Source organism: Girardinichthys multiradiatus, chromosome 19 (genome assembly GCF_021462225.1).
Source record: "Girardinichthys multiradiatus isolate DD_20200921_A chromosome 19, DD_fGirMul_XY1, whole genome shotgun sequence".
NCBI classification, from domain to species: Eukaryota; Metazoa; Chordata; class Actinopteri; order Cyprinodontiformes; family Goodeidae; genus Girardinichthys; species Girardinichthys multiradiatus.
The window spans coordinates 26,883,766-26,907,384 of NC_061811.1; the positions used below are offsets into that span (position 1 = coordinate 26,883,766).

General features: G+C 38.8%; 1 protein-coding gene across 1 annotated transcript in view; it reads left to right on the forward strand.

Annotated features, from left to right (window-relative positions):
• pld1a (phospholipase D1a) overlaps nt 1–23,619 on the forward strand; it is a 49,910-nt gene that overhangs the window by 15,193 nt on the left and 11,098 nt on the right. The window contains exons 2-18 of the mRNA XM_047345268.1: nt 1,844–2,059; nt 3,355–3,524; nt 3,616–3,758; nt 5,226–5,337; nt 7,147–7,212; nt 7,477–7,535; nt 7,649–7,741; nt 8,337–8,489; nt 8,743–8,892; nt 10,494–10,577; nt 12,489–12,570; nt 14,054–14,164; nt 14,364–14,549; nt 16,509–16,722; nt 16,937–17,065; nt 17,362–17,480; nt 18,085–18,198. Coding sequence (XP_047201224.1) covers nt 1,876–2,059; nt 3,355–3,524; nt 3,616–3,758; nt 5,226–5,337; nt 7,147–7,212; nt 7,477–7,535; nt 7,649–7,741; nt 8,337–8,489; nt 8,743–8,892; nt 10,494–10,577; nt 12,489–12,570; nt 14,054–14,164; nt 14,364–14,549; nt 16,509–16,722; nt 16,937–17,065; nt 17,362–17,480; nt 18,085–18,198 — 2,169 coding nt within the window. The 5' untranslated portion in view covers nt 1,844–1,875. The remainder of the gene's footprint in view (nt 1–1,843; nt 2,060–3,354; nt 3,525–3,615; nt 3,759–5,225; nt 5,338–7,146; nt 7,213–7,476; nt 7,536–7,648; nt 7,742–8,336; nt 8,490–8,742; nt 8,893–10,493; nt 10,578–12,488; nt 12,571–14,053; nt 14,165–14,363; nt 14,550–16,508; nt 16,723–16,936; nt 17,066–17,361; nt 17,481–18,084; nt 18,199–23,619) is intronic.

Genomic DNA, 23,619 nt, shown 5'->3' on the forward strand with positions numbered 1-23,619 from the left:
CAGGCATGGCTAAGACCTACTAACGTTTTGTGGGAGAATGTGTTGTGGTCTGAGGAAACCAAATGTAATATGTTTAGCCACAATTCCAAATGATATGTCTGGCACCAAAACAAAACAGCACAACATCAAAAGAACGCCAAACCCACAGTGAAATATGGTAGTAGTGGCAGCATCATGCTCTGGGATTATTTTTGTTCAGATAAAATCAACTAATGGATTGGTTTACTAGAAGAAAATTAAAGTTTTAGAATGATTGAGCAATTCAATTCAATACATTGTCCCCAAGCATCTGAACTTCTTCGAAGTGCCTGGTTAAATTTTATTTTTTATTGAAATGTACCCACATCAGTGGGGAAATTACTAACCACTCATCAACTTCAAGCTCTTTGAGGACATAACTCTGCTGTGTGTTTTGAATAGAATCATTAAATAAATAGATTTGCGTTGTTTTTGCAGTCTTTGTCTTATTTCTGCGTCGCTACATAATTGAATCTCTGCTATCAAACTGCAAAAATGGTCAAATGGGTTAAAGTGGAACGCTCTGTGACCTGGAGGGGGGCGACGTGGGAAGTGCCTCAGTAGCATTTAAAGAGATGGCACCAAAACTAGTTGCTCTCAGACACACCTCAGAACAGGGGTAAAAGAGGGGCCTGTAGAGCTACAGTAACAAGGAATTTATGTCAAAGCATTGCAGTTCCACTTTATATAGACCACAACGGACTTATTAAAATGTAAAAAAAGAAGGATTTAAACCATGATATGTCCCCTTTAGGTTTGTGCACACTTCTTCAACTAGTCAGCTTTTTAAGTTTTTATATTTTTTTCCTCTGACGGCTTTGTTTGTGTTACAGTTGAACTGTGTAGACAACAGTTTCTAAAATATTCATGATTTTAAGGTATTATACACAAAATCTCACAAATTCACAACCACCCCCATCTTCTTTATTATTTCCAACATTTCTTCTCGCTTGGAATCTAGGGCTGTTCAGAAATTGTAGGGCCTAAGAATGCCTGCTTTGTGATCCTGCAGTAGACTCAGTTAGCTCTCATTGGTAAAAGTGCCAGAATGGCTGCTGATTCTTATGGTTAAAAAACCACTAACCACTATAATGAACATAGGACGGAAAGCTTGGTGTGCAACTAACATGTTTCAGAACCTACAGGAAGAATGTCTTTTGGAAAAGAAGCCCATTTAGAAGGCATTTTGAAGCTTTTAGCAGACGCTCTTGGACAAGCACAAGCGGTTGCAGGAGAAGTGGTGTTATTCATAAGCTAGATTCTGTCTTGTAAAAAGGTGGAAAATAAATCTGCATATTATACATTACATAATTTAAATAAGCGATTTAAAGAGACGGAAAGTATCGCCAGATGTATGACACACTGCACTCAAGCTTGATAATCTGTAATCATCTTCATCTTATCAGCCTCACCTTTCAGATTATTACTCCCTGGAGGCATTGATAACAAAATCAACCACACAGTATTTTCTTCGGTAAACTAGGAGAATTTGAACAAGAAACATTTAATTGATGAATTAACTACTTCAGTTAAACAAAAATCATTTAACTAAACTGTTGAGCTGAATGGATTACTCATGTGGTCATGTTATCATAGCTGTATGCATGGTGTATGTGTCTTTCTTTATGCATGTTTGCCAGAGAGCCTGCATATTTGTGATAGTTTTCTGACTCAAAATAGAACAGCTGGGTTAGAATGAGGTCAGGAAGGTCAACAATCAAATGACTCTTTCTCCCACGTGGGAGTGTGGACTTAAGGAAGTGGATCTACTATTCATTCATGATCAAATGACAAATATGTCATAGTAATTTCCTTACTCCTACAGGTGCGCCCTGCTCCGGGCTCTGACTGCTAAGCATGCTCAGCAAGGCTCAGCCAACTACCAGTAACCTCAAACTGGTGAACTCTGAAGTTTCTGAGACCACTTCAGCTTCGGACACACTTGACGGTATCAATATGGCCGACCTCGTCGAGAGCCTGGATGCCAGAGAGTTGGACTTCGAAGAGGGAGAGGAACTCGACTATGATGGGAACTACTTGGGTGTGTGTTTTCCGTATTTCTTACATAAGAGACAGTCAAATTTAATGTACTGAATTGTAAGACCGAAGAAGGAAAATGTTTCTTTCGTAATTTGACTTTATGGTTGAAACTCTGTAACCTCTCATTTCTAATTTAATTCTAATACTTTCAACTTTTCTCTGGTGTCTTGACTTTATTCCTAAAACGTGTGAGCAGCAAACACTTCTTCCTCATTTTTCTTTCCAAGTGACCCTAATACTTTGTCGTAGATAGGCAGGACAGCATAAACTGGTTAAAAAATAGGTTTTTATCGAGGATCGAACTCCAGATCTTCGTACCAAAAAGGGCGTCTTTACCCTTAAAGCTAAAGAGATAACAGTTTTTACGCCATGTTGCAGGACTATTTTATTATTAGTTGCAATATTGTTTCATCAGTTACAGTAGGTTTGTGCACCTTTTATTTATTTTATCTGATAGGTTTTTTTTTAGGTGTGGCATGGGATATGAATTGCATGCTGAGACTGGAATCAAAGTTAAATATTTTTCCACATTAGTTTACACATTTTATAATATAATCAGGAGCCTATGATTACAGCCACAATCTTCAGTTAATTTTTTTATGATTTCATGTGATAGACCAAGGTCGAGTAGTGCATTAAGACCTTTGGACATGGCAGAGAGGTCAGGCTTAAAGTTACCTTTATAAAACAATATTTCAAGGTTGGAACCTCTCTCAGAGCACTGTTCAATCCATCATCTAAAATGGAAAAAATATTGGACACACCATCTCTGGTAAAACATGGAAGGGGCAGCAGCATGGGGTATGCTTCTCTTCACCAGGGGGGAAATCCAGGGAAATCCAGCAGGAAAATATGTTGAAGAAACAACCCTAAACTTTCCAGCAGAGCTACAGTGGAATATTTTAAATAAATGTATATTCATGCTTTAGAAAGGCTCAGTCAAATTCCAGACCTAAATCGAATTAGAATCTGCATAAAACTTTAAAATTGCCGTTCAGGGATGCTCTCCATTCAATCTGACCGGGTTTGAGCTATTTTAATTGGAACATTGGGCAGACAATTTGGCTACATTGCAACTACAAACATTTGCCATACTCTGTACATATTTTACAAATTTTACTATAGATTAAATGCAAAGATTTATCCCAACACCAAACTCTCACATTGCAAAAATCTTGGACAAAAGCAAACTTTCTCAGCGATGTAGCCTACTCACTCTTACAAAGCCTGAATAACTCCTACGCGTAAAGAACTCCTTCATTAACATTAACCACCTGCTTTGGTTTTCACTCCCAGGGGACTGCCGTATACCGTTTTCAGCAGTGTATGCAACCGTGGGCTTTAAGGAGGCAAGTGCACGGGTCTATCTACCTACTGTGCCCATTACTGCCAAGATCCTAGAAGTGGAACGTTTTACCACTGCACAGGACCGCTTCAACACGTCACACCACAGGAGTGTCAACAAGGTATTCTGCTACACATTTAGCTCCTTGTGATCTTAAATGATGGCTCCTTCCATTTGTGCATAGCTGATTTGTCAGCTGTGTATGTTTACAGTCTCTGCCAGCCGTGTTTAAGATTGAGATGAAACACGGAGAGTTTACCTGGCTGATTAAGAGAAAGGAGAAACATTTCCTGGAGCTGCACAGAGAGCTGAGAACATACAAAACTCTCATAAGGATACCACTGCCATCACGCAGGTTGGTGCAACCTCTCACTGAAATTATACCTGCCCATGCTCAAACATGTACTGTTTTATATGCAATAACAAACAAATAATATATTTAAGGCATTTGGTTATAACTTGTTTTGCTTTGATACTTCATTCAAATAAAAACAAAACATATATTTGCTTGAAAAGTCAGACAAATAACACCTTACATTTTACCTGTACTATGTGGTTTACATTAGTTTTTTGATTGTGACACTTTTAACTTACCAGCGACGTTCTCGATGCTGCATTCTCAGTTTTTCTTGACAGCAACAGATATTTTGTCCCCACAAGAATCACTACAGGACAGCCTTATATTTCAAAATAAATATATCTAATTGGACACATACTGCTCCATTCATTGATAAACCCATGTCTTCCTTTTTGCAAAGTCTTTCAAGTTAAACCAGTGTGGAACAACTCACAGAATAAACTTTTCTCATACTACATAAACATAGCACTTTGTTTTCAATGTTCTGAGCACAGGTCCCATGACACATAGGTATCTGCTGCCAATACAGTCTCTCTTTCATTGCGTAAGTCATTGTAAGAACTGATAAACAATACGGATTGACAGGCAGAATCCAGATTTAGCAAATCAATGAAATAATATGCGGGTTCTGTAATAGTTTTGCAGACAGTGAACACATTTAGATTAGTTTTTTCAATGACTGGCCGTGCAAGTTAGCCGTATGGGTCACTGGGAGGGGGAGAAGCTAACCTAAAAGACCCCCAGCAAGAACTCCAAAAAAAGGGATCAGGAGATTTTTTCAGTCAGGGATTCTAATATAGATCATATAGACATGATGTGATGGGAACATTTCTTTGACAGAGACATTGAAATAAAGTTATATTTTCACAAAGTTTATTTTTTCAAAGTTTCATTAAAAAAAGGCATAGCTATATTTGGCACAGAAACAAGAAAGGACCATATATTTGGTTATATAAAACTTTGCAGCAATGTATATTCTGCAAAAAAGTTACCGGCTCTGACATTATTATTCTAATAGTTTTTATGATTATATCAGTTATATTTTGATATCTCCTATGTTGGCTGATAACCTTAGCTTTGAACTCTCTGAATGTGTTCTTTGTCCAATTTTCTTATTAATTAATTATTTACAGTCCTTTTAATAAGAGTATATTGTTTTCTCTTGTAAAAGTATACAAACTTAAAACACAGTTTTTTTCCATTACCGAAAGATTCTTGCTGATTCACAGCTGTAACTTAACCTAACATTGTTTTAATCATTTCACTTTGTAAACATGTGCTATCTATAGCAGAGCTGCACAAAACAAACATGTTTTCATGTCTGAGCAGCCGCCACAGAAAGTTTTTCTATTCACCATCATCTATTTGTATGAAAACCTATTTGAATGTGGGATTTTATTAATACTCACTCTGTGCAAGTGAGTACTTGCTTTTGAATTTTGGATTTCATTTTGTATCTCCCAGCCACACTGTTAGGAGGAAGACGATGAGGAAGGGCGAGGTGCAGGAGATGCCAACCTTGCCCCGGGGGGCCGGAGACGAGCTGGTTCGAGATGAGCAGGTCTCCAGCAGGAGAGTAAGTTGCATTATTATGATTGGCCCTCCTCTGCATGATCTTGTAGTCTGGGGAATTGCTTTTTTATCCTGGTGCTCACTCCATGTCAACCTGTGTTTTCTCTAAACTCTCCCTGAATATGTGTTTGGCGGTTATATACTGGTCCTTCTCAAAATATTAGCATATTGTGATAAAGTTAATTATTTTCCATAATGTCATGATGAAAATGTAACATTCATATATTTTAGATTCATTGCACACTAACTGAAATATTTCAGGTCTTTTATTGTCTTAATACGGATGATTTTGGCATACAGCTCATGAAAACCCAAAATTCCTATCTCACAAAATTAGCATATCATTAAAAGGGTCTCTAAACGAGCTATGAACCTAATCATCTGAATCAACGAGTTAACTCTAAACACCTGAAAATGATTCCTGAGGCCTTTAAAACTCCCAGCCTGGTTCATCACTCAAAACCCCAATCATGGGTAAGACTGCCGACCTGACTGCTGTCCAGAAGGCCACTATTGACACCCTCAAGCAAGAGGGTAAGACACAGAAAGAAATTTCTGAACGAATAGGCTGTTCCCAGAGTGCTGTATCAAGGCACCTCAGTGGGAAGTCTGTGGGAAGGAAAAAGTGTGGCAGAAAACGCTGCACAACGAGAAGAGGTGACCGGACCCTGAGGAAGATTGTGGAGAAGGGCCGATTCCAGACCTTGGGGGACCTGCGGAAGCAGTGGACTGAGTCTGGAGTAGAAACATCCAGAGCCACCGTGCACAGGCGTGTGCAGGAAATGGGCTACAGGTGCCGCATTCCCCAGGTCAAGCCACTTTTGAACCAGAAACAGCGGCAGAAGCGCCTGACCTGGGCTACAGAGAAGCAGCACTGGACTGTTGCTCAGTGGTCCAAAGTACTTTTTTCGGATGAGAGCAAATTCTGCATGTCATTCGGAAATCAAGGTGCCAGAGTCTGGAGGAAGACTGGGGAGAAGGAAATGCCAAAATGCCAGAAGTCCAGTGTCAAGTACCCACAGTCAGTGATGGTCTGGGGTGCCGTGTCAGCTGCTGGTGTTGGTCCACTGTGTTTTATCAAGGGCAGGGTCAATGCAGCTAGCTATCAGGAGATTTTGGAGCACTTCATGCTTCCATCTGCTGAAAAGCTTTATGGAGATGAAGATTTCATTTTTCAGCACGACCTGGCACCTGCTCACAGTGCCAAAACCACTGGTAAATGGTTTACTGACCATGGTATCACTGTGCTCAATTGGCCTGCCAACTCTACTGACCTGAACCCCATAGAGAATCTGTGGGATATTGTGAAGAGAACGTTGAGAGACTCAAGACCCAACACTCTGGATGAGCTAAAGGCTGCTATCGAAGCATCCTGGGCCTCCATAAGACCTCAGCAGTGCCACAGGCTGATTGCCTCCATGCCACGCTGCATTGAAGCAGTCATTTCTGCAAAAGGATTCCTGACCAAGTATTGAGTGCATAACTGTACATGATTATTTGAAGGTTGACGTTTTTTGTATTAAAAACACTTTTCTTTTATTGGTCGGATGAAATATGCTAATTTTGTGAGATAGGAATTTTGGGTTTTCATGAGCTGTATGCCAAAATCATCCGTATTAAGACAATAAAAGACCTGAAATATTTCAGTTAGTGTGCAATGAATCTAAAATATATGAATGTTCAATTTTCATCATTACATTATGGAAAATAATGAACTTTATCACAATATGCTAATATTTTGAGAAGGACCTGTACATCGATTTTGTCATTAAAATTATCACTGTGATGCAGCATAACGTATGTGTTTCCACAGAGACAGTTAGAGGACTATATAAACACACTTCTGAAGATGGCCATGTATCGGAAATATCACCATACTGTGAGTAACTCAATTAAGCCAAAGTTAATGTTCCACAAATATAGTTATTTGAATTTTCGGTACTTTTCCAATTAATATTCATTTTTGCTAACAAATTACATATTCCTTACAAATGCATCCATCGTAATGGTTTACCATTTTTTTAATTCTGTCATGTTTATATGGTTTCTATATTCTGCCCACATATTTCCCTATTAGTGTCAATTATTAAAAATACCTGTGTTGATGCCTCCTGTGTTGTGTTGTCTTCCTTTCTATTCTCAGATGGAGTTCATTGATGTAAGCCAGCTGTCATTCATTCATGACTTAGGGCCCAAAGGACTGTAAGCTTTTTGTTTTTATTTTGGCTATTTCTCCTAATTAATGACTTTTATCACTAGGGCATAACTTGGTTTTAAAAGGGTCTTCTTATTTTCTCGTCATTTTATGTCAACAGGGAAGGGATGATCCACAAGCGCTCCGGCGGACATCGCATCCCTGGACTGAACTGCTGCGGTCAGGGTCAGGCCTGCTATCGCTGGTCCAAACGGTGCGTCACCGTTGCTCCTCCTATTTATCCATGCTTGTGCCAAATTTTTTTCCACTTCTTTTTTCCACTACATTAATAACCCCAATGCCTTAGGGTAGTAGATTTATATGAAATTTTTTTTTTAACTTTTTGAATACACGAATTTAAAGTATAATTCATTTCAAGTTCAGAAATTCTTTATTAATCCCAAAGGGAAATTAAATGTTGCTTTTACACTTATTATAAAGGTTTCTTCAAAGAAAAACCTAATTATCAGCCACCACAAATTCAAAAATATTAAAAAAATCAGTTACTCTGTCTTTTTTGTTTGCTCATTTTCCTCTTTATGTAGACTAAACTATCTTCAAATCATATTCGAATGTTATTTTGTAAAGACAACAAATCCACTCAAAAATCCCACACATTGGAATCACTTGGCCAAACCACCTACATCTTCGTACATACTGATGGTTTATCTTCCCACACCCTTCTCTCAAAACAGAAAGTTAAAGAAATGCTCTTTCTCTAAGAATCAGTGGAGAGCTTCAATAGTAAATGTAGACACAGAAGGTGGTAAAAATGATGCTGACAATAAATACCTGTGTGTGTGCTGCAGCTGGCTGGTGGTGAAGGACTCATTCTTGCTGTACATGAAACCAGACTCGGGGGCGATCTCCTTCGTCCTGCTGGTGGACAAAGAGTTCAGCATCAAGATGGACTCCAAGGACACAGAAACCCAACATGGAGTCCGCCTTGATAGCCTTTCCAGGTTGTGTTTCTGCATTTTTGTTTGTATGTGTGGTTGATTCCCCAAAAGAATATTAACCTGACAACATATCTAAGGCCAAAAAAAAAAAGAAGTTAAAGATTGATTAAAAGAGCAGTTTTTTAATAAACAGATGATGCGTTTGGCACTGAACTTACTCAGGGATGTATTCTTTAGCATTTCACTGTAGGTGTCAATAATCTTCAACTTATTTTACAATATCTCATGTTCATATCCATGTGTATTCTGCGGGCAGGACGCTGGTGTTTAAATGCAGCAGCTACAGACATGCACGCTGGTGGGGTCAGAGCATTGAGAGCTTTGTGAGGAGTCACGGGAAGGCTTTCCTCCGAGACCACCGCTTCGGATCGTTTGCACAAGAACAGGAAAATATCCCTGCCAAATGGTAACCACACTGGGAGAAAAGAAAAAGGATGGAGCTATTGCTGATGTGGGTGTGCACCTAGAAACAATGGGCAACAAAGGTTTTAGTCAGCTTAAAGCTGATCACTCTGATACCTGTAAATTGGCGCTTGAAAGAAATACATAGTCATTCGGGAAGGGAAAAAATATCTCGTAATAAGAAATAATTGTTTCACCTTTGCACACTTATTGATAGTACTTTGTACAGCTTCCTTTTGACAGAAAACACAAGGTCTTTGGAAAATAAACTCTACCTCTACCATATTTAATGGTGGACAAGAGGTGCTTTTCCACATATTCATTCATTCATCTTCTGTACCGCTTATTCCATAGTGGGTCACGGGGGAGCTGGTGCCTATCTCCAGCAGTCTACGGGCGAGAGGCAGGGTACACCCTGGACAGGTCGCCAATCCAGGGCAACACAGAGACACACAGGACAAACAACCATGCACACACTCATTCACACCTAAAGGTGCAGCCCTTTTCCACATATGCTTTTCCACATATTCAATCTTTATTTAACACCAAACCCACCTAGCTTGGTTGTTGCTAGAAAGCTCAGTCTGGGTCTCTTCTGGCCAAGGCACATTGTTCCAGTTAAAGTCCCAGTAGAGTTGTGCAAATTCCACATGTTTACATTTGTGATGATTGGACAGGAAAGACGTTTCCTGTTATATTTCTCAAAGACAAAGATCGCATGCAGATCGTTTTTAATGGTTTCTTGGAGATCTGATAACTCCACGATGCCAGTCTTTGCTAATATTTTGTAACAGTGAGTAGATTTATTTTACCCCCTAGCTGGAACTGTGATAAACTTTAAAATGTTTGGTCAAAGGGTAGATAAGGGTTTAGAAAAGTAGCTGTTTTTTTTACTTCCTGATTTCTGAAAATAGACAACCTGAACATCCTCTACATGAGACTGTAAAACAACAAACTGTCTTCAGTTAGAGGCTTGATCAGGTCTGACCACCACAAGAGATCCTTTCTGCACACAGCTATCACCATCTGCAATGATTAATTAACAAATTTTGATTGATGGTAGGAGAAATAGGCAAGAACGCACGTGTCAGAATAAAAACAGGTTTGTTTCTCCGCCTTCTTCTGCTGGCGTTCCTCTGGTAACTATGGAAACGCTGGCAAAGACTGAGCAGTCAAATCTCTATCTTGGTTGGGTTACTGTTTTTCCTTTTTTTATTTCTATTTTTCTCCCATCAGCTGGCAGATTATATGATACTGAATCATGTGCATTATGCAGTCCAGCCATCAGGTTATCTTAAGCTTTATGCAAAGATGGTAAATAATGATCAGTCATGACACATCTTCAGTGTGTTAATGAGTAATAACAGTAAGGGGACAGAAATGCCTCTTGTCACGTTATAAATTCAGCGGACGACTTATTTAGAGTCGACAGTTTTCAGGCATGGTGTTATTACACTTTGAGCTCTAAGAAAACAGAAGTACTCATTCTTCTGCTGTATACATCTGAAAGTGAAACACACGCCAGTGCAAGCATCAAAACAGGCAGAGTAAATGGCACGTCTGATTTTAGGAGCTGTAAAGTGTAACATAAATACATCTGTGCAGGTATGTGAATGGAAAGACGTACATGGAGGATGTGGCTGATGCTTTGGAAGAGGCTAAAGAGGAAATCTTTATCACTGACTGGTGGTGAGTTTGTCTGTGCTCTGTATTTAAATATGTGGTCCTTCAGAAAGTCAGTTGAAGGTGTGTCTGCTGGTCAGATCCCCACTGCAAAATGCCAGTATGACCCACTTTTTTCCAGACCGATACAATTCACATTATATGAGACTTGACAATTGAAACTATAACTAAATTCCTATTATTGTTATTATTATTATCGGCATTTTCATCAGAACTGGGATTTATCACAAACAGAAAATTTGCCTTTCAACAATGCGTAACTCCTGATTAATTCTGTTGGTAACATGGACCATAACAAAAAGTTCCTTTTGAAATTAAAGTTATTTTAGATTAGTGCTTAATATGTGAAAGAGGCAGAAGTAAAAATCTTTAAATAACAAACATAAGGCTAAATTAAAGTTAAAGCCACTCTCCAGACTTTCTGTAAACACAAATTAGAAAAACTGGCATGTGATCAAGTACTTTTTAGACACACATACATATATATGCCTGTTCTTCTTGTTTGTTTTGCTATTTTGTTGGAAAAAGTAGTTAGGATGAATTCTATCCTCCAAAAAACACATTTTCTACATGCACATGCCTCTGGTGACATTACATAAGACTGAAACAAAATAGGTTGACTCCCTAAAAACTGACGTTTTTACCAAGAATCTCTGTCAAAATCTTTATAAAATGTGTTCTTTCATTAGTGTTCCCTAATACTAGCTTGATCAGCTCAGCTTTGCCTTTTGTGATGTCATCAACCAAAATATAATCAAAGTAGAATTTGAAGGGACATTTTTTGTGTGCTTATTAAAAGATTTGGTGTTCGTTGTGAAATGCTGCTGTATACATTTTGCGACCCAGCTGTGCTTTTATTGTCAGCGAACATTTGTTAGAGAAAGAAAAATTACAGATCCCTGGATAGTATCTTTAAAATAGACACATTCTGAAACATTAAATGATACCTCAACCAGTTATTAGGTTTAGGGAGCAATTACTTTTACACATATTGCCAAGTTGGTTAGGGTAGATTTTTTTCCTTTAATAAATTAAATCACCATTCATAAATTTGGTTTATTCAGGTTATCTTTGTTGGCCACACTGTGTGCAACAAAACACTCACAGTTTCCTGCTGCCATTCCTGAGTAAGCTCTGTACAGGTGGCAGTTGCATTTTATAACTCTTTCTCTCTCTCTCTCTCTAGTTGCCACCATTAAATCAGTAGCATTAAAGACTTCAAAAAATAAGATTTCACTTTCAAACATTTTGGCCTTCACTGTATATAATGCACACCAACCACTCAATATGTGCCTGTCATCCTTAACTGGCTTTAAAATGTGACAACTCCTGAAAACTTGTAGAAGAGTTTTATTGCCTTGTTTCCACTGTGCCTGTTACTCTGCTTCCAGATAATGATAGGACAGCTTGGCACTCGTACCAGCCAGTAAAGCACGTGTTCTTACACATTATTTTATGCCTGCCAGAGAGCCACAACGTGGTTCTGGCTCTAGTTACAGCCTGAAACCAAGAATAGAAATACACAGACTGTCTCTGTATCTGTATCATTAGTCACATTTCTAACATCCTTGCTACTGTCATTTCCAACATGGCTGCTTGTGGCCCCCACAGAGCCAGCTCTGTAACAGTTTTTCATCGCTAAAATCCTAGCATTCCAAAGCTGTAATCACTGGGCTTAGGCTCCTTACCAATGAGGTGTGAGCCAGTGTAACATGAGCTGCATAAGCTCTGAATGCCAATGTGATTGGCTCATAGGACTACATCATTATATCACGTCTGTCATACTGTAGACAGAGGAATTTTGGTGAATCAGACTGGTGCAAGTAAAGATTCCCTTTCTATCATAAACATGTGGAGACATATTTATTCACCAGATTTTCCTTCTTTGTGTCTTTCTGTTTCTTTTTTTTTTGTCAGGTTGAGTCCAGAGATTTTCCTGAAGAGACCTGTTGTAGAGGGGAACAGATGGAGGCTGGACTGTATCCTCAAACGCAAAGCAGTAAGCAGGCATTACAGGAACAGAATTATTGGCAAATAACAGCCCGCCTTGGGTCAAATATTGACTTCTGTGGAATCCGTGTTCATAAAAAACATATTATAGAAATGGAAAGAATTACCCGAGTAATAAGACAGCTATCAAATTTTTCCCCATATGCATGGCTACTAATACTGACTGGCCATACATACAAAGGCCTTGTAAAAGTATTCATACCACTTGAACGTTTTCATGTTTTATCACAAACTAAAAGGCATTTTATTAAAATTGTGTGCTACACACCAAAAGAACATAGTACATAACTGTGAAATGGAAGAAAAATCATGCATTATTGGTTATTAAAATAGTTCATTTTTAATTCAGTCCCCCTCGATCAATGCTTTGTAAAGCTATTTTTTGCTGCAGGTATAGCAGCGAGTCTTTTTGTGGTCTCTTTCTACATCTAGAGACTAACATTTGTGCCCATTCATCCTTACTAAGTACCTCAAGCTCATCTATTTTTAAGTCTTGCTGCAAATTCTCCATTAGATTTAGGTCTGAATTTGACTGAGTCATTTTAACACTTGAATATGCTTGGATCCAAACTACTTCATTGTACCTCAGGCTTGGGTTGTTGCCCTACTGGAAGGTAAACCTACTTCAGAGTGTTAAGTCTTTTGAGGCCTCTAGCTGGTTTTCCCCCATCAGTGCCATGGTTTTAGTGGCTTACATCTCTACATCAGATGTGGTTCTGCTTCCCTGTCCCTGCTCAAGTCAAGAAAACCATTCCCACAGCATGATGCTGCCTTCACCATGTTTAACCATTTGGATTGTGTGTTTGGGATTGTGTACCATTTTAGTTTCTGACACACAGAGCATGTTGTATGATGACAAAAGAAAATCACAATTTAGTTGCAAATGTTTTTTAAAATTTTTTAGATCAACTATTTAGGCCAAAATGGAGCTCTGTTTGACAATTCTTCAATGTTTTCCTATTTTCCACATGTTGACTGTTTCCACAACATTGGTGAAATTGCTGAAGGGACTACTAATGTTAACTCGTAGGATTACTGGGTTCTTCTCTGATTAATGGGTTCCTTGCTTGGCCTGTCAGTTTAGGTGGGTAGTCGCATATTGGTAGGTGAGCAGCTAGGCCATACTGTTTCCATTTTTAGATGATAGAATCAAAAGTGCTTCATGAAAGCGTTTGGGATATTGTTTTATAACATAACCCTGCGTAAACCTTTCCACAGCCATATCCCTGACCTGTCTGCTGTGTTCCTCAGTCTTCACAATGCTGTTTGTTAATTATCTTTCGCTAACAAACCTCGGTGGCCTTCACAGAAAGGCTAGATTAGACCCTATTCACTGTGTAGGTGAATTCTGGAAGGAATTGGTTGGGATTCAAAGTAAATGGAGATAAATAAAACACACTGAAAGTTTATTGAAAACATCCAAATGAATATATGCAAAAAGTGTTAGATCCCCATCTTTTCTGCATTCGCAGCAACAGGGAGTACGGATCTTTGTGATGCTTTACAAGGAGGTGGAGCTCGCACTGGGCATTAACTCAGGCTACAGCAAAAGGACGCTCATGCACCTGCACCCCAACATCAAGGTACGGGATCAGATTACAGCAGTTGCCTTTTTCTTCTATTTTCTTTAGCAGTGGCAACCTTTCCAACTGATCACAGGTAGAAATCTAATGTGGCATAAGCCCAAATTGTTATAAATTTGCATTGTTTTTGATGCCCAGAGGTCTAGACACAGAACAGACACAGACACGTGTAATTATTATATGTATTCTTGTGTCCTAGGTTATGCGGCATCCAGACCACGTGTCTTCCTCCGTGTACCTGTGGGCCCATCATGAGAAGATTGTGGTCATTGACCAATCAGTGGCATTTGTTGGCGGCATCGACCTGGCATATGGTCGATGGGATGACAAAGAGCATCGGCTAACAGATGTGGGCAGTGTGACGCGCTCTGTGGCTCTTGAGCAGGTCAGCTTATTAAATATCCCATTAACTTTTTTGATTTATAGGCTATAAATGTGGTTCTTTGTTTTAGATAAATGCTGTAAACATTAAAAGACAGATAAAGAAACAAATATAGTAGCTGTATCAGAATAGATGGATGGTATAAAATTTAGACAATCCCAATGGTATTTTAACGTTTTGGAATGACCCAGCCAGAGTTCCTACCGTAATCCGAGACAGATTCTGTAGAGGGAGCTAAAGATCAGGGTGATGGCACGGTGGACTTCCAACCCCAAAAATTTGGAGCTCTCCCCCAAAGATAAATTGAGAAAACTACCAGTGGAAAGATGCAAAGAGCTGGTCAGCAATTATAAGAAGGGTATTAATGCTGTAATGCCAATAAAGATTTTTACACTGATTATTGAGAAGGGAATAAAGGATTTTCAACATGTCATTTATTAAACAAAATTCAAATAAAATAGTTTTTTTTAAATCAAATTTAATATTCTTTTCACATTATATTATTATCTTTGAAGAGATGCCTTTCTTATTTTCTATCAGAAACAAACTTCTTTGTTGAATAAAAATAATATTAAATCTTAATCTTCCAAAGACATGAATAATTTTTGGCTTAACTGTATATAGCAATAAATCTGAGCTCTAATTAGGCTTGCAAATATCAGATGCTTAACTTTTCAATTTAATTCTAATCTGAAGATACATTTTCTTATTTTTTTTTTAATGGTTTGATAAAGTAACTGTAAGTGACCCAATTTATCAGTCATTTCAAATGTATATTAAAGATATGCAATAAAAGTCACTTGTGTGTCTGTTGATGACATCAGTGTATCTTAAAGTGTGAGCAGCATCTTTCACATGGTGCAGGACGACTTGTCTTAGAAACCAGAGAGGCTCCTTGGTAAACAGTGTCTTTTCTACGGGCTGTGTTTGGTCTCCATGGCAACCGACTTTTGTATTTTCCAATAGGTGGTGGTAGTCCACACCACTTTCTTTATTCCCTAAGATCTTAAATGGGATATTTACGACAGCTTCTAGATCCACCATTTTGTCATATGAAGTAATGAAGGTTAGCTGTTACTAGCTTAGCATACTAGCAGTGCTAGTTAGCACTGCTAGTATGCTAAGCTTGATTCTACTACTGCCGTGAGACTGTTGTGTCTCTAGCTTGTGGGTGTACATGAACTCTTTTGCGTTCTTGTTACATTAACGCTCAGCTTGGACTCCTGCTTTACTTGCACAATGATCACCTGCACTGTTGTACTGCTCTTGCATCTTATACTGCTCTATACTTACTCTCACTCACTTAAAACTGTGCACATATATTTATATTATATTGTAGATATGTTTATACTGTTTAATTTGTATTGTATTGCACCGACTATGCCAAAACAAATTCCTTGTATGTCCAAAAACGTACTTGGCAATAAAGCTTTTCTGATTCTGATTCTGATTCTGATCTAACAGGCAAACATTAGCAGGAAATGGGAGAGTTAGCCTGCCGTCCCTGGCGAACATCTCCACGCCCCAGCCTCTAAGCATTCCCATTCTTAGCCTCCTCACTTGGTCAGTTTATTCAGCTAGATGCCTTCTCAGCAGTTGATCGTGCAGTCTCTCCTCCATAACAAGCAATCTGTTATCTTCCCAAATAAATAGAAATGTACTTTTCTGGGGCAAGAGGCAAATTAAATTACCGAAAATTTGTACATTTTTATGAAAAACTGATCTTCTTCCAGCTTTTTCCTGATAAAATGTGGTGATCAAATAAATGCTACTTTTCTGTTGTATTGCAGCCTTGCCAAAACATATGAGAATTTTAGTTTTATCCAGTGTTTAGATTTCTAACTGCATGGCGGCATGATGTCTAAGCCTGCTGCATTTCAGCACGTAGGAATGTCCCGCTCACTGAAGAACTTTTACTATGAACAATTTTATCTGTGTTTGTTGTTTTGTACTTGTTTGTAGGCCGGCTCCACCAGTTCTCCCTCTTATAAGGGAGTGTCTGCTGCTGATGGCATCTCTCAGAGCAATGGGCGAACGACTCCGCATCCAGAGTCTATGGAATTTACCAAACTGAAGGGTGTTGGCCGCAGCAGGATGATTCGCTTCAGCCTGTACAGACATATTCAGAAACACACTCTGCAGCACATGGACAGTGTCAGCAGTGTGGATAGCGCAGGTATAAAAGCTTTAGAGAAAACATGGGGAAAATCAGGTTTGACATGTTCTACTAATTCCAGTTCTCCATGATGTGTGAGATAAATAACGATGCATGCTGTAAAAATTGCAGTTTTGTGTGTTTTCAATATATGAAGGTGTTAGAATTATTTAAGTCTGGTCTATTACTATTATATTGATTGCTCTTTTTACTTTTTACATGTTCATGTTTGTAGATAGTGGTTCTGTCAAAAGTCTAAAGACCGGTGTTGGCGAGTTACAAGGAAACACCCGTTTTTGGCACGGAAAAGACTACTGCAACTTTGTCTACAAGGACTGGATCCAGCTGGAGAAACCTTTTGATGGTCTGGTACACAAATACACACATTTCTATACCTAAACTGTTTTGTGTGGTTATCAGTTTTGATAGAAATTCCAATATTAATACCAATATTTTATGCCAGTTTAAGCCAGGAAAAGTAATGTAAATTAAAGCCAAGTTCCATAAAAGGCTTTTAACTGCACTTCTACTGCTTTCACTGTTTACACTAAACTCTAACCATGGTCAACATTTTTGAAACACATTTCTCTATTTGTTTACTTTCCTTTTCATGCTTCACATTCCTTATTGATTTTTTTCACGTTTTTCCACTCTGTACAGACTTTATCGACAGGTACACCACTCCCAGAATGCCTTGGCATGATATCGCCTCAGTGGTACATGGGAGAGGCGCCCGGGATGTGGCGAGGCACTTCATCCAGCGGTGGAACTTTACCAAAGTACAATGATTTCCTTGCTGTACTCACTAAAACAGTGTTTTTCAACCCTGGTCCTCAATTCACATGTTTTAGATGTTTCTCTGCTTCATTGATGGCTGATTAACGGGCTATTGCTGAAATACAATCATCTGAATCAGGTGTGTTAAAGCAGAGAAACATATAAAAAATGCAAGGCAGTGTGCAATGAGGACAAGGATGGAAAAACACTGCACTAAAATACACAAGCAACAAGAACAAAGTAAACACTGTAAATGAAGATTAATCAGTGTATAACATGGTTTTTAGACTTTGTTTGTGGAATAAACAGGTTTTTTTAAATAGTCAGATCTCTGTATTAAATGGTGACCTCATGTTATAGGAAGCTTATTTGGGTTTTCAGTAAGTGAGGGTGGTTATGACTACGGGAAATAAACATGAAGGAGGGAAAGACTTGGCTAAATCTGGAATGTTTGACTGGAGCACTAGAAAAAAATGCCCTTATCCCTGTGCTCATAATTTCCATGATATTTACTTTTTCCTTTAATTTCCTGAGCTAGAATATTTTCCAGCCATACTTCCTGATGTTAACTTTATCCTCTTTTTGGTAAAACTCAAACTTCTGCAGATCATGAAGCCGAAGTATCGCTCTCTGTATTATCCCTTCCTGCTGCCGAAGTCTCACTCCACTGCCGATGAGCTCAAATACCAAGTCCCCGGCTGCGTTACTGCCAGAGTGCAGGTAAGGGAAAAATGACCTGACGTTAATTTAAAAGAAATGGGATGTATTTAGAAATGTATTTAGAAATGTTTTTACCAGTATGGTAGATCATTTAAAAAGAACATTCAACAAACACACAAGTCCCACTATCAAACATCTCCCCACCTGTTCAAAGACTGTTGGAAACAGAAAACAATTGTCCCTATGGCTAGGGTGACCATATTTTGATTTCCAAAAAGGAAGAAACTTTAATGATACTGTGTTTACCTAAAGAAGACTTGCTATTTTTTTATATTTAAAATGTCTTCTCTGTGTGGTTTGAAATAATAGTTAAATAACAAATTTTGATGGGCTTTCACTGGTCAACAATTACAAAAATGACTTTAAAATATCTTTAACACCTGGACTCCCAGAATTCTAACTCTACTAGAACTCCCAAGCCCGTCAATTTGACGGCGAGCATTCTGGATGCGAGGGCTTTGATGACGTCATCGCGTTACATTGGTCAGAATGCTAAAGGTTTTCTTGCACGCTATAAAATTATGGTTTTGACAAGAATTAATAATAGTGTTTGATTAAAACCTATTATGTTTTATTATTATTTTAGTACTGAAAAATAATACAGAATAGCGGGTACATTTAAAAATAAAAAGCTTTACTAATCTGACCAAAAGCTGGACACCTCCATGTTACGCCCCCCTTTCACTCCGTGGACATAAACTAGTGCTAAAGATGCCTTCAGCTCATCCACACTCAGGTCCGAGGAGGAATCATCTCCTAAAACTCTGTGGGCTTCAGCCATCCTGCAGCCCTGAATGTGGATGAGCATTTCGGCATCCACCAAGCAGAGGAACGAGGTCTAGACATCTTAGATCTGGAGCTCTATCAACGCGTTCTGGCTCTGACGCCTCCCTCTACTTTCTTCCTCCCCTACCACTGTCCACACAGTGCCATCCTTTCCTTTCTCCTCCTCCTTCCCAGGTGTGCGCTCGTCTTGCGATGAAAACGCTGTGAAGCGCAGAGTAGATTGTTGTTACTGGGCTACTATATCTATGACCTAACTTTTTGTTTATTTCTTTTTCCATTATCAGTACCTTGATTTGTAGTTTCTCTCCTGCCAGTGAGCTGGATTGCTGGGTTTATAGCTGGGCACTGGGCACTAGGCTCGTCTCCCTGTCTCTGAACCTGCGCTGATTGTGGCACTGTTGCTATAGTTTATATATTATTAGTTTACTAATCTGTAAACTATAGCCTAAAATGATAAAATCATTACATAGGCTAGTCTTTTACTACCTTGAAATAATGCGCCACAACCTCCTGCTAACAGGACGACTCGTGTTTTTTAGCCGGGGGAGGTTCACTCTCTGACCCGCTGTCACTGGAACTGAATGCTGACCAAGAGCCGTCAGAATCCCTCTCGACCCCAGAATCACAATCATATAATTTTTGAAGCATTTCCAATGCCTCTTGAGCAGAAAATATCCTTCTGGAAGCCATTTGTAGGATACCAACAATCTCTTCCTCAGACTGCGCTCTAGAGTGGCGGTTGCTAGGCAACGCTGGCGCGTATACTCAGCTGCGGGAAAAAAATATGAATGTAAATAATAGGGTCGTCAAAATAGCAGCTGTGGTAGTTAGAGGTAAAAATACTTAGATCTTTTATTTACTTTGTTATTTTTAAAAAATAGAGACATAGGAATACAAAAGACACAGGTTTAGAAAAAGTCAGGATGCCAGGAAGATAAGAATTTTAATAAACCAGAGTTATGGCATGTCTAACTTTCAAAACTGTCAAATTGACGGCCCTGGGAGTTCTAGTGTTAAATAATGAAAGAAAAAGAGCTTTTTCTGTATTAGAAAATAAACATGTAACAAACTAATAGCTCTCTGTTTGGGTTATACTGGACAAATAAAATCTGACATCTAAAATAATATTCTGAGTAAACAAATATTGTACTCTTCTGTTCTTTTCAACAATAAAAATGAAAAGCAGAAAGACACTAATTTAGCAAACAAAAATTTGTATATACTCCAGTATAGTTTTCTTCTTCATCCTAATGTTTTTCTACATCCTTCTTGTCTGCCCATCCATGTTTTGCTGTAGAGCTGATCTTTCTCAGCAGTTTTTGGTTGCTCAACAGCTTGTCTTTGCAAGAAGTGTCTTGGAAAATACTGCACGATTACGTTTTATTCACTCAAAATAAAGCTGTTTCCTCATCTTTGTCCACTGGCTCTGCATCAGTAAGAAAACCCTTCCAATATTTGCATAGTGTACAGGAAGTACAAAGATAAACTGTGCAATCGAAACTAATTCTAAGGAATGTCACGCTTTTGGTTTTCTCAAAATATTTGCTCCACTTGGTGCATCCCACTTGGTGCATCCCTAACCCTGCCGGTGTAACATCAAACTCGGTCAATTTAGTAGATTAATTTTCACCTCGCACAACCTATTGTATAATTTTCTCTGTCCATGTGACCTATGACATCTACTGCACCTTTGCACATGGTGGACTCTATCACCCATTTTTCCTTTTTATATGTCCCATTTTATATGCGTTGTCTTTTCAATTCAATTCAATTCAGTTTATTTATATAGCTCCAATTCACAACACATGTTGTCTCAAGGCACTTCACAACAGTCAGGTACATACATTCCAATTAATACTAACAATTGAACAGTGCAGTCGAAGTTAGCTTTTTATTCAAATTGGATAAAAAGTTTTTCTATCTAAGGAAACCCAGCAGATTGCATCCAGTCAGTGACTTGTAGCATTCACTCCTCCTGGATGAGCATGTAGAGACAGTGGACAGTCACTGGCGTTGACTTTGCAGCAATCCCTCATACTGAGCATGCATGTAGCAACAGTGGAGAGGAAAAACTCCCTTTTAACAGGAAGAAATCTCCAGCAGAACCAGGCTCAGTGTGAGTGTCCATCTGCCATGACCGACTGGGGGTTTGAGAGAACAGAGCAGAGACCCAAAAAGAACACAGAAGCACTGATCCAGGAGTACTTTCTATGGGAAGGAAAAGTAAATGTTAATGGATGTAGCTCCTTTAGTCATTTCACCAAGAAAGAAAGAACAGATAAACTCTGAGCCAGTTTTCAAGGTTAGAGTCTGAAAGAGAGCACAAAGAGTTTGTTACAGTTAAGCTCAGTCAATCGCCATGTCTAGGAGAGAGAAAGGGTTAAACACTAAAAGACAGGGCTATGTGGATCATCGGTAGAGGGTGAGCATTAAGTTGCTGCCAGCAGAAGCTTGGACGATTCCCCTCTCCAGAAAGGTGTCACAGGTAGACACAGAGCCAGGCCAGGTGTAGCTTCTAGGAAGAGAATAGAGAGAACATAAAGTTAAAAGTTGAAATAACAGCAAATAATGCAAAATTGGAGAGTAATGTGAGAATGTAGCGAAGAGGGTGAAAGTGGTCGTTATGTCCTCCAGCAGCCTAAGCCTATTGCAGCATAACTACACAGAAAGTTTCAGTTCAGATTATTTAATTAAACGGCGCTTATTTACAACAATGTCGTCTCAAGGAACCCCACAATGGGTCCCACTGATGGTCATTGTTATACTAAAAACCACAAGGATTGGGATACCTCTCTCTGTCAGACTGATCACAACCATCGGAAAAGAGAAGGGGTCATACAGGTAGCAGAAATGGAGGGTGTGTTTGCACCTCAACCATAACTGAGCCGGTTTAGGCTAAACCTGACTCCCCCTTACTCCAACCAACAGGGAGGGAGGAAGGCACAGAGTCAGGCCAGGTGTAGCTTCTAGGAAGAGAAAAGAGAGAGAACATAAAGTTAAAAGCCGAAATAACAACAAATAATGCAAAACTTGGAGAGTAGTGTGAGAATGTAGCGAAGAGGGTGAAAGTGGTCGTTATGTCCTCCAGCAGCCTAAGCCTATAGCAGCATAACTACAGAGATAGCTCAGGATAACCTAAGCCACTCTAACTATAAGCTTTATCAAAAAGGAAAGTTTTAAGCCTAGCCTTAAAAGTTGACAGGGTGTCTGCCTCACAGACTAAAGCTGGGAGCTGGTTCCACAGGAGAGGAGCCTGATAACTAAAGGATCTGCCTCTCATTCTACTTCTAGAGACTCTAGGAACCACCAGTAAACCTGCAGTCTGAGAACGAAGTGCCCTGTTAGGAACATATGGAACAATCAGATCTCTGATGTATGATGGAGCTAGATCATTAAGGGCTTTATATGTGAGGAGGAGAATTTTAAATTCTATTCTGGATTTAACAGGGAGCCAATGAAGGGAAGCTAAAATAGGAGAAATACGATCTCTCTTTTTAATTTTCATCAGAACTTTTGCTGCAGCATTTTGAATCTGCTGAAGGCTTTTAACTACATTTTGTGGACATCCTGATAGTAAAGAATTACAATAGTCCAGCCTTGAAGTAACAAATGCATGGACTAGTTTTTCAGCGTCACTCCTGGATAGGATATTTCTAATTTTGGCAATGTTCCGAAGGTGAAAGAAGGAAATCCTAGAAACTTGTTTAATATAGGATTTAAATGACATGTCCTGGTAAAAAATAACACCAAGGTTTTTTACTTTATTATCAGAGGTCAATTTAATGCCATCCAGGTTAAGTGATTGACTAAGCAGTTTCTTTTTTAAAGACTCTGGTCCAAAGACGACAACTTCTGTCTTGTCTGAATTTAGAAGCAAAAAATTTAAAGTCATCCAAGTTTTTATATCTTCAAGACCTGCTTCTAGTCTATCTAACTGGTTGGGCTCATCAGGATGTATGGATAAGTAAAGCTGAGTATCATCAGCGTAACAGTGAAAATTTATCCCATGCTGCCTGATAATTTGACCTATTGGAAGCATATATATAGTAAAGAGAATTGGCCCAAGTACTGAACCCTGTGGTACTCCACAATTAACCCTGGAGTTTAAAGATGATTTATCATTTACATGAATAAACTGGAATCTGTCAGACAGATAAGATTTAAACCAGCTTAGCGCTGTTCCCCTGATCCCTACAGCATATTCCAGCCTTTTTAAGAGAATAATATGGTCGACTGTATCAAATGCAGCACAGAGATCTAACAGAACCAGAACAGACACAAGTCCATTATATGAGGCCATAAGAATATCATTAGTGACTTTCAGCAGAGCTGTTTCAGTGCTATGATGAGCTCTGAAACCTGACTGAAACTCTTCAAACAGGTCATTGCTGTGTAAATGCTCACACATTTGATTAGCAACAATTTTCTCAAGAATTTTAGATAAGAATGGAAGATTGGATATAGGTCTGTAATTTTTCAAGTCATCTCGATCAAGCGAAGGTTTCTTAAGTAAAGTTTTTCAGTTGTGAGATACATAATTTCTTACCCTTACAATTTATTTATCCCCAGCCTTCTTGATTTAGTTGATATCATTCATTTCCATTGGATTTTATTGCTAAAACTATCTATTAAGGG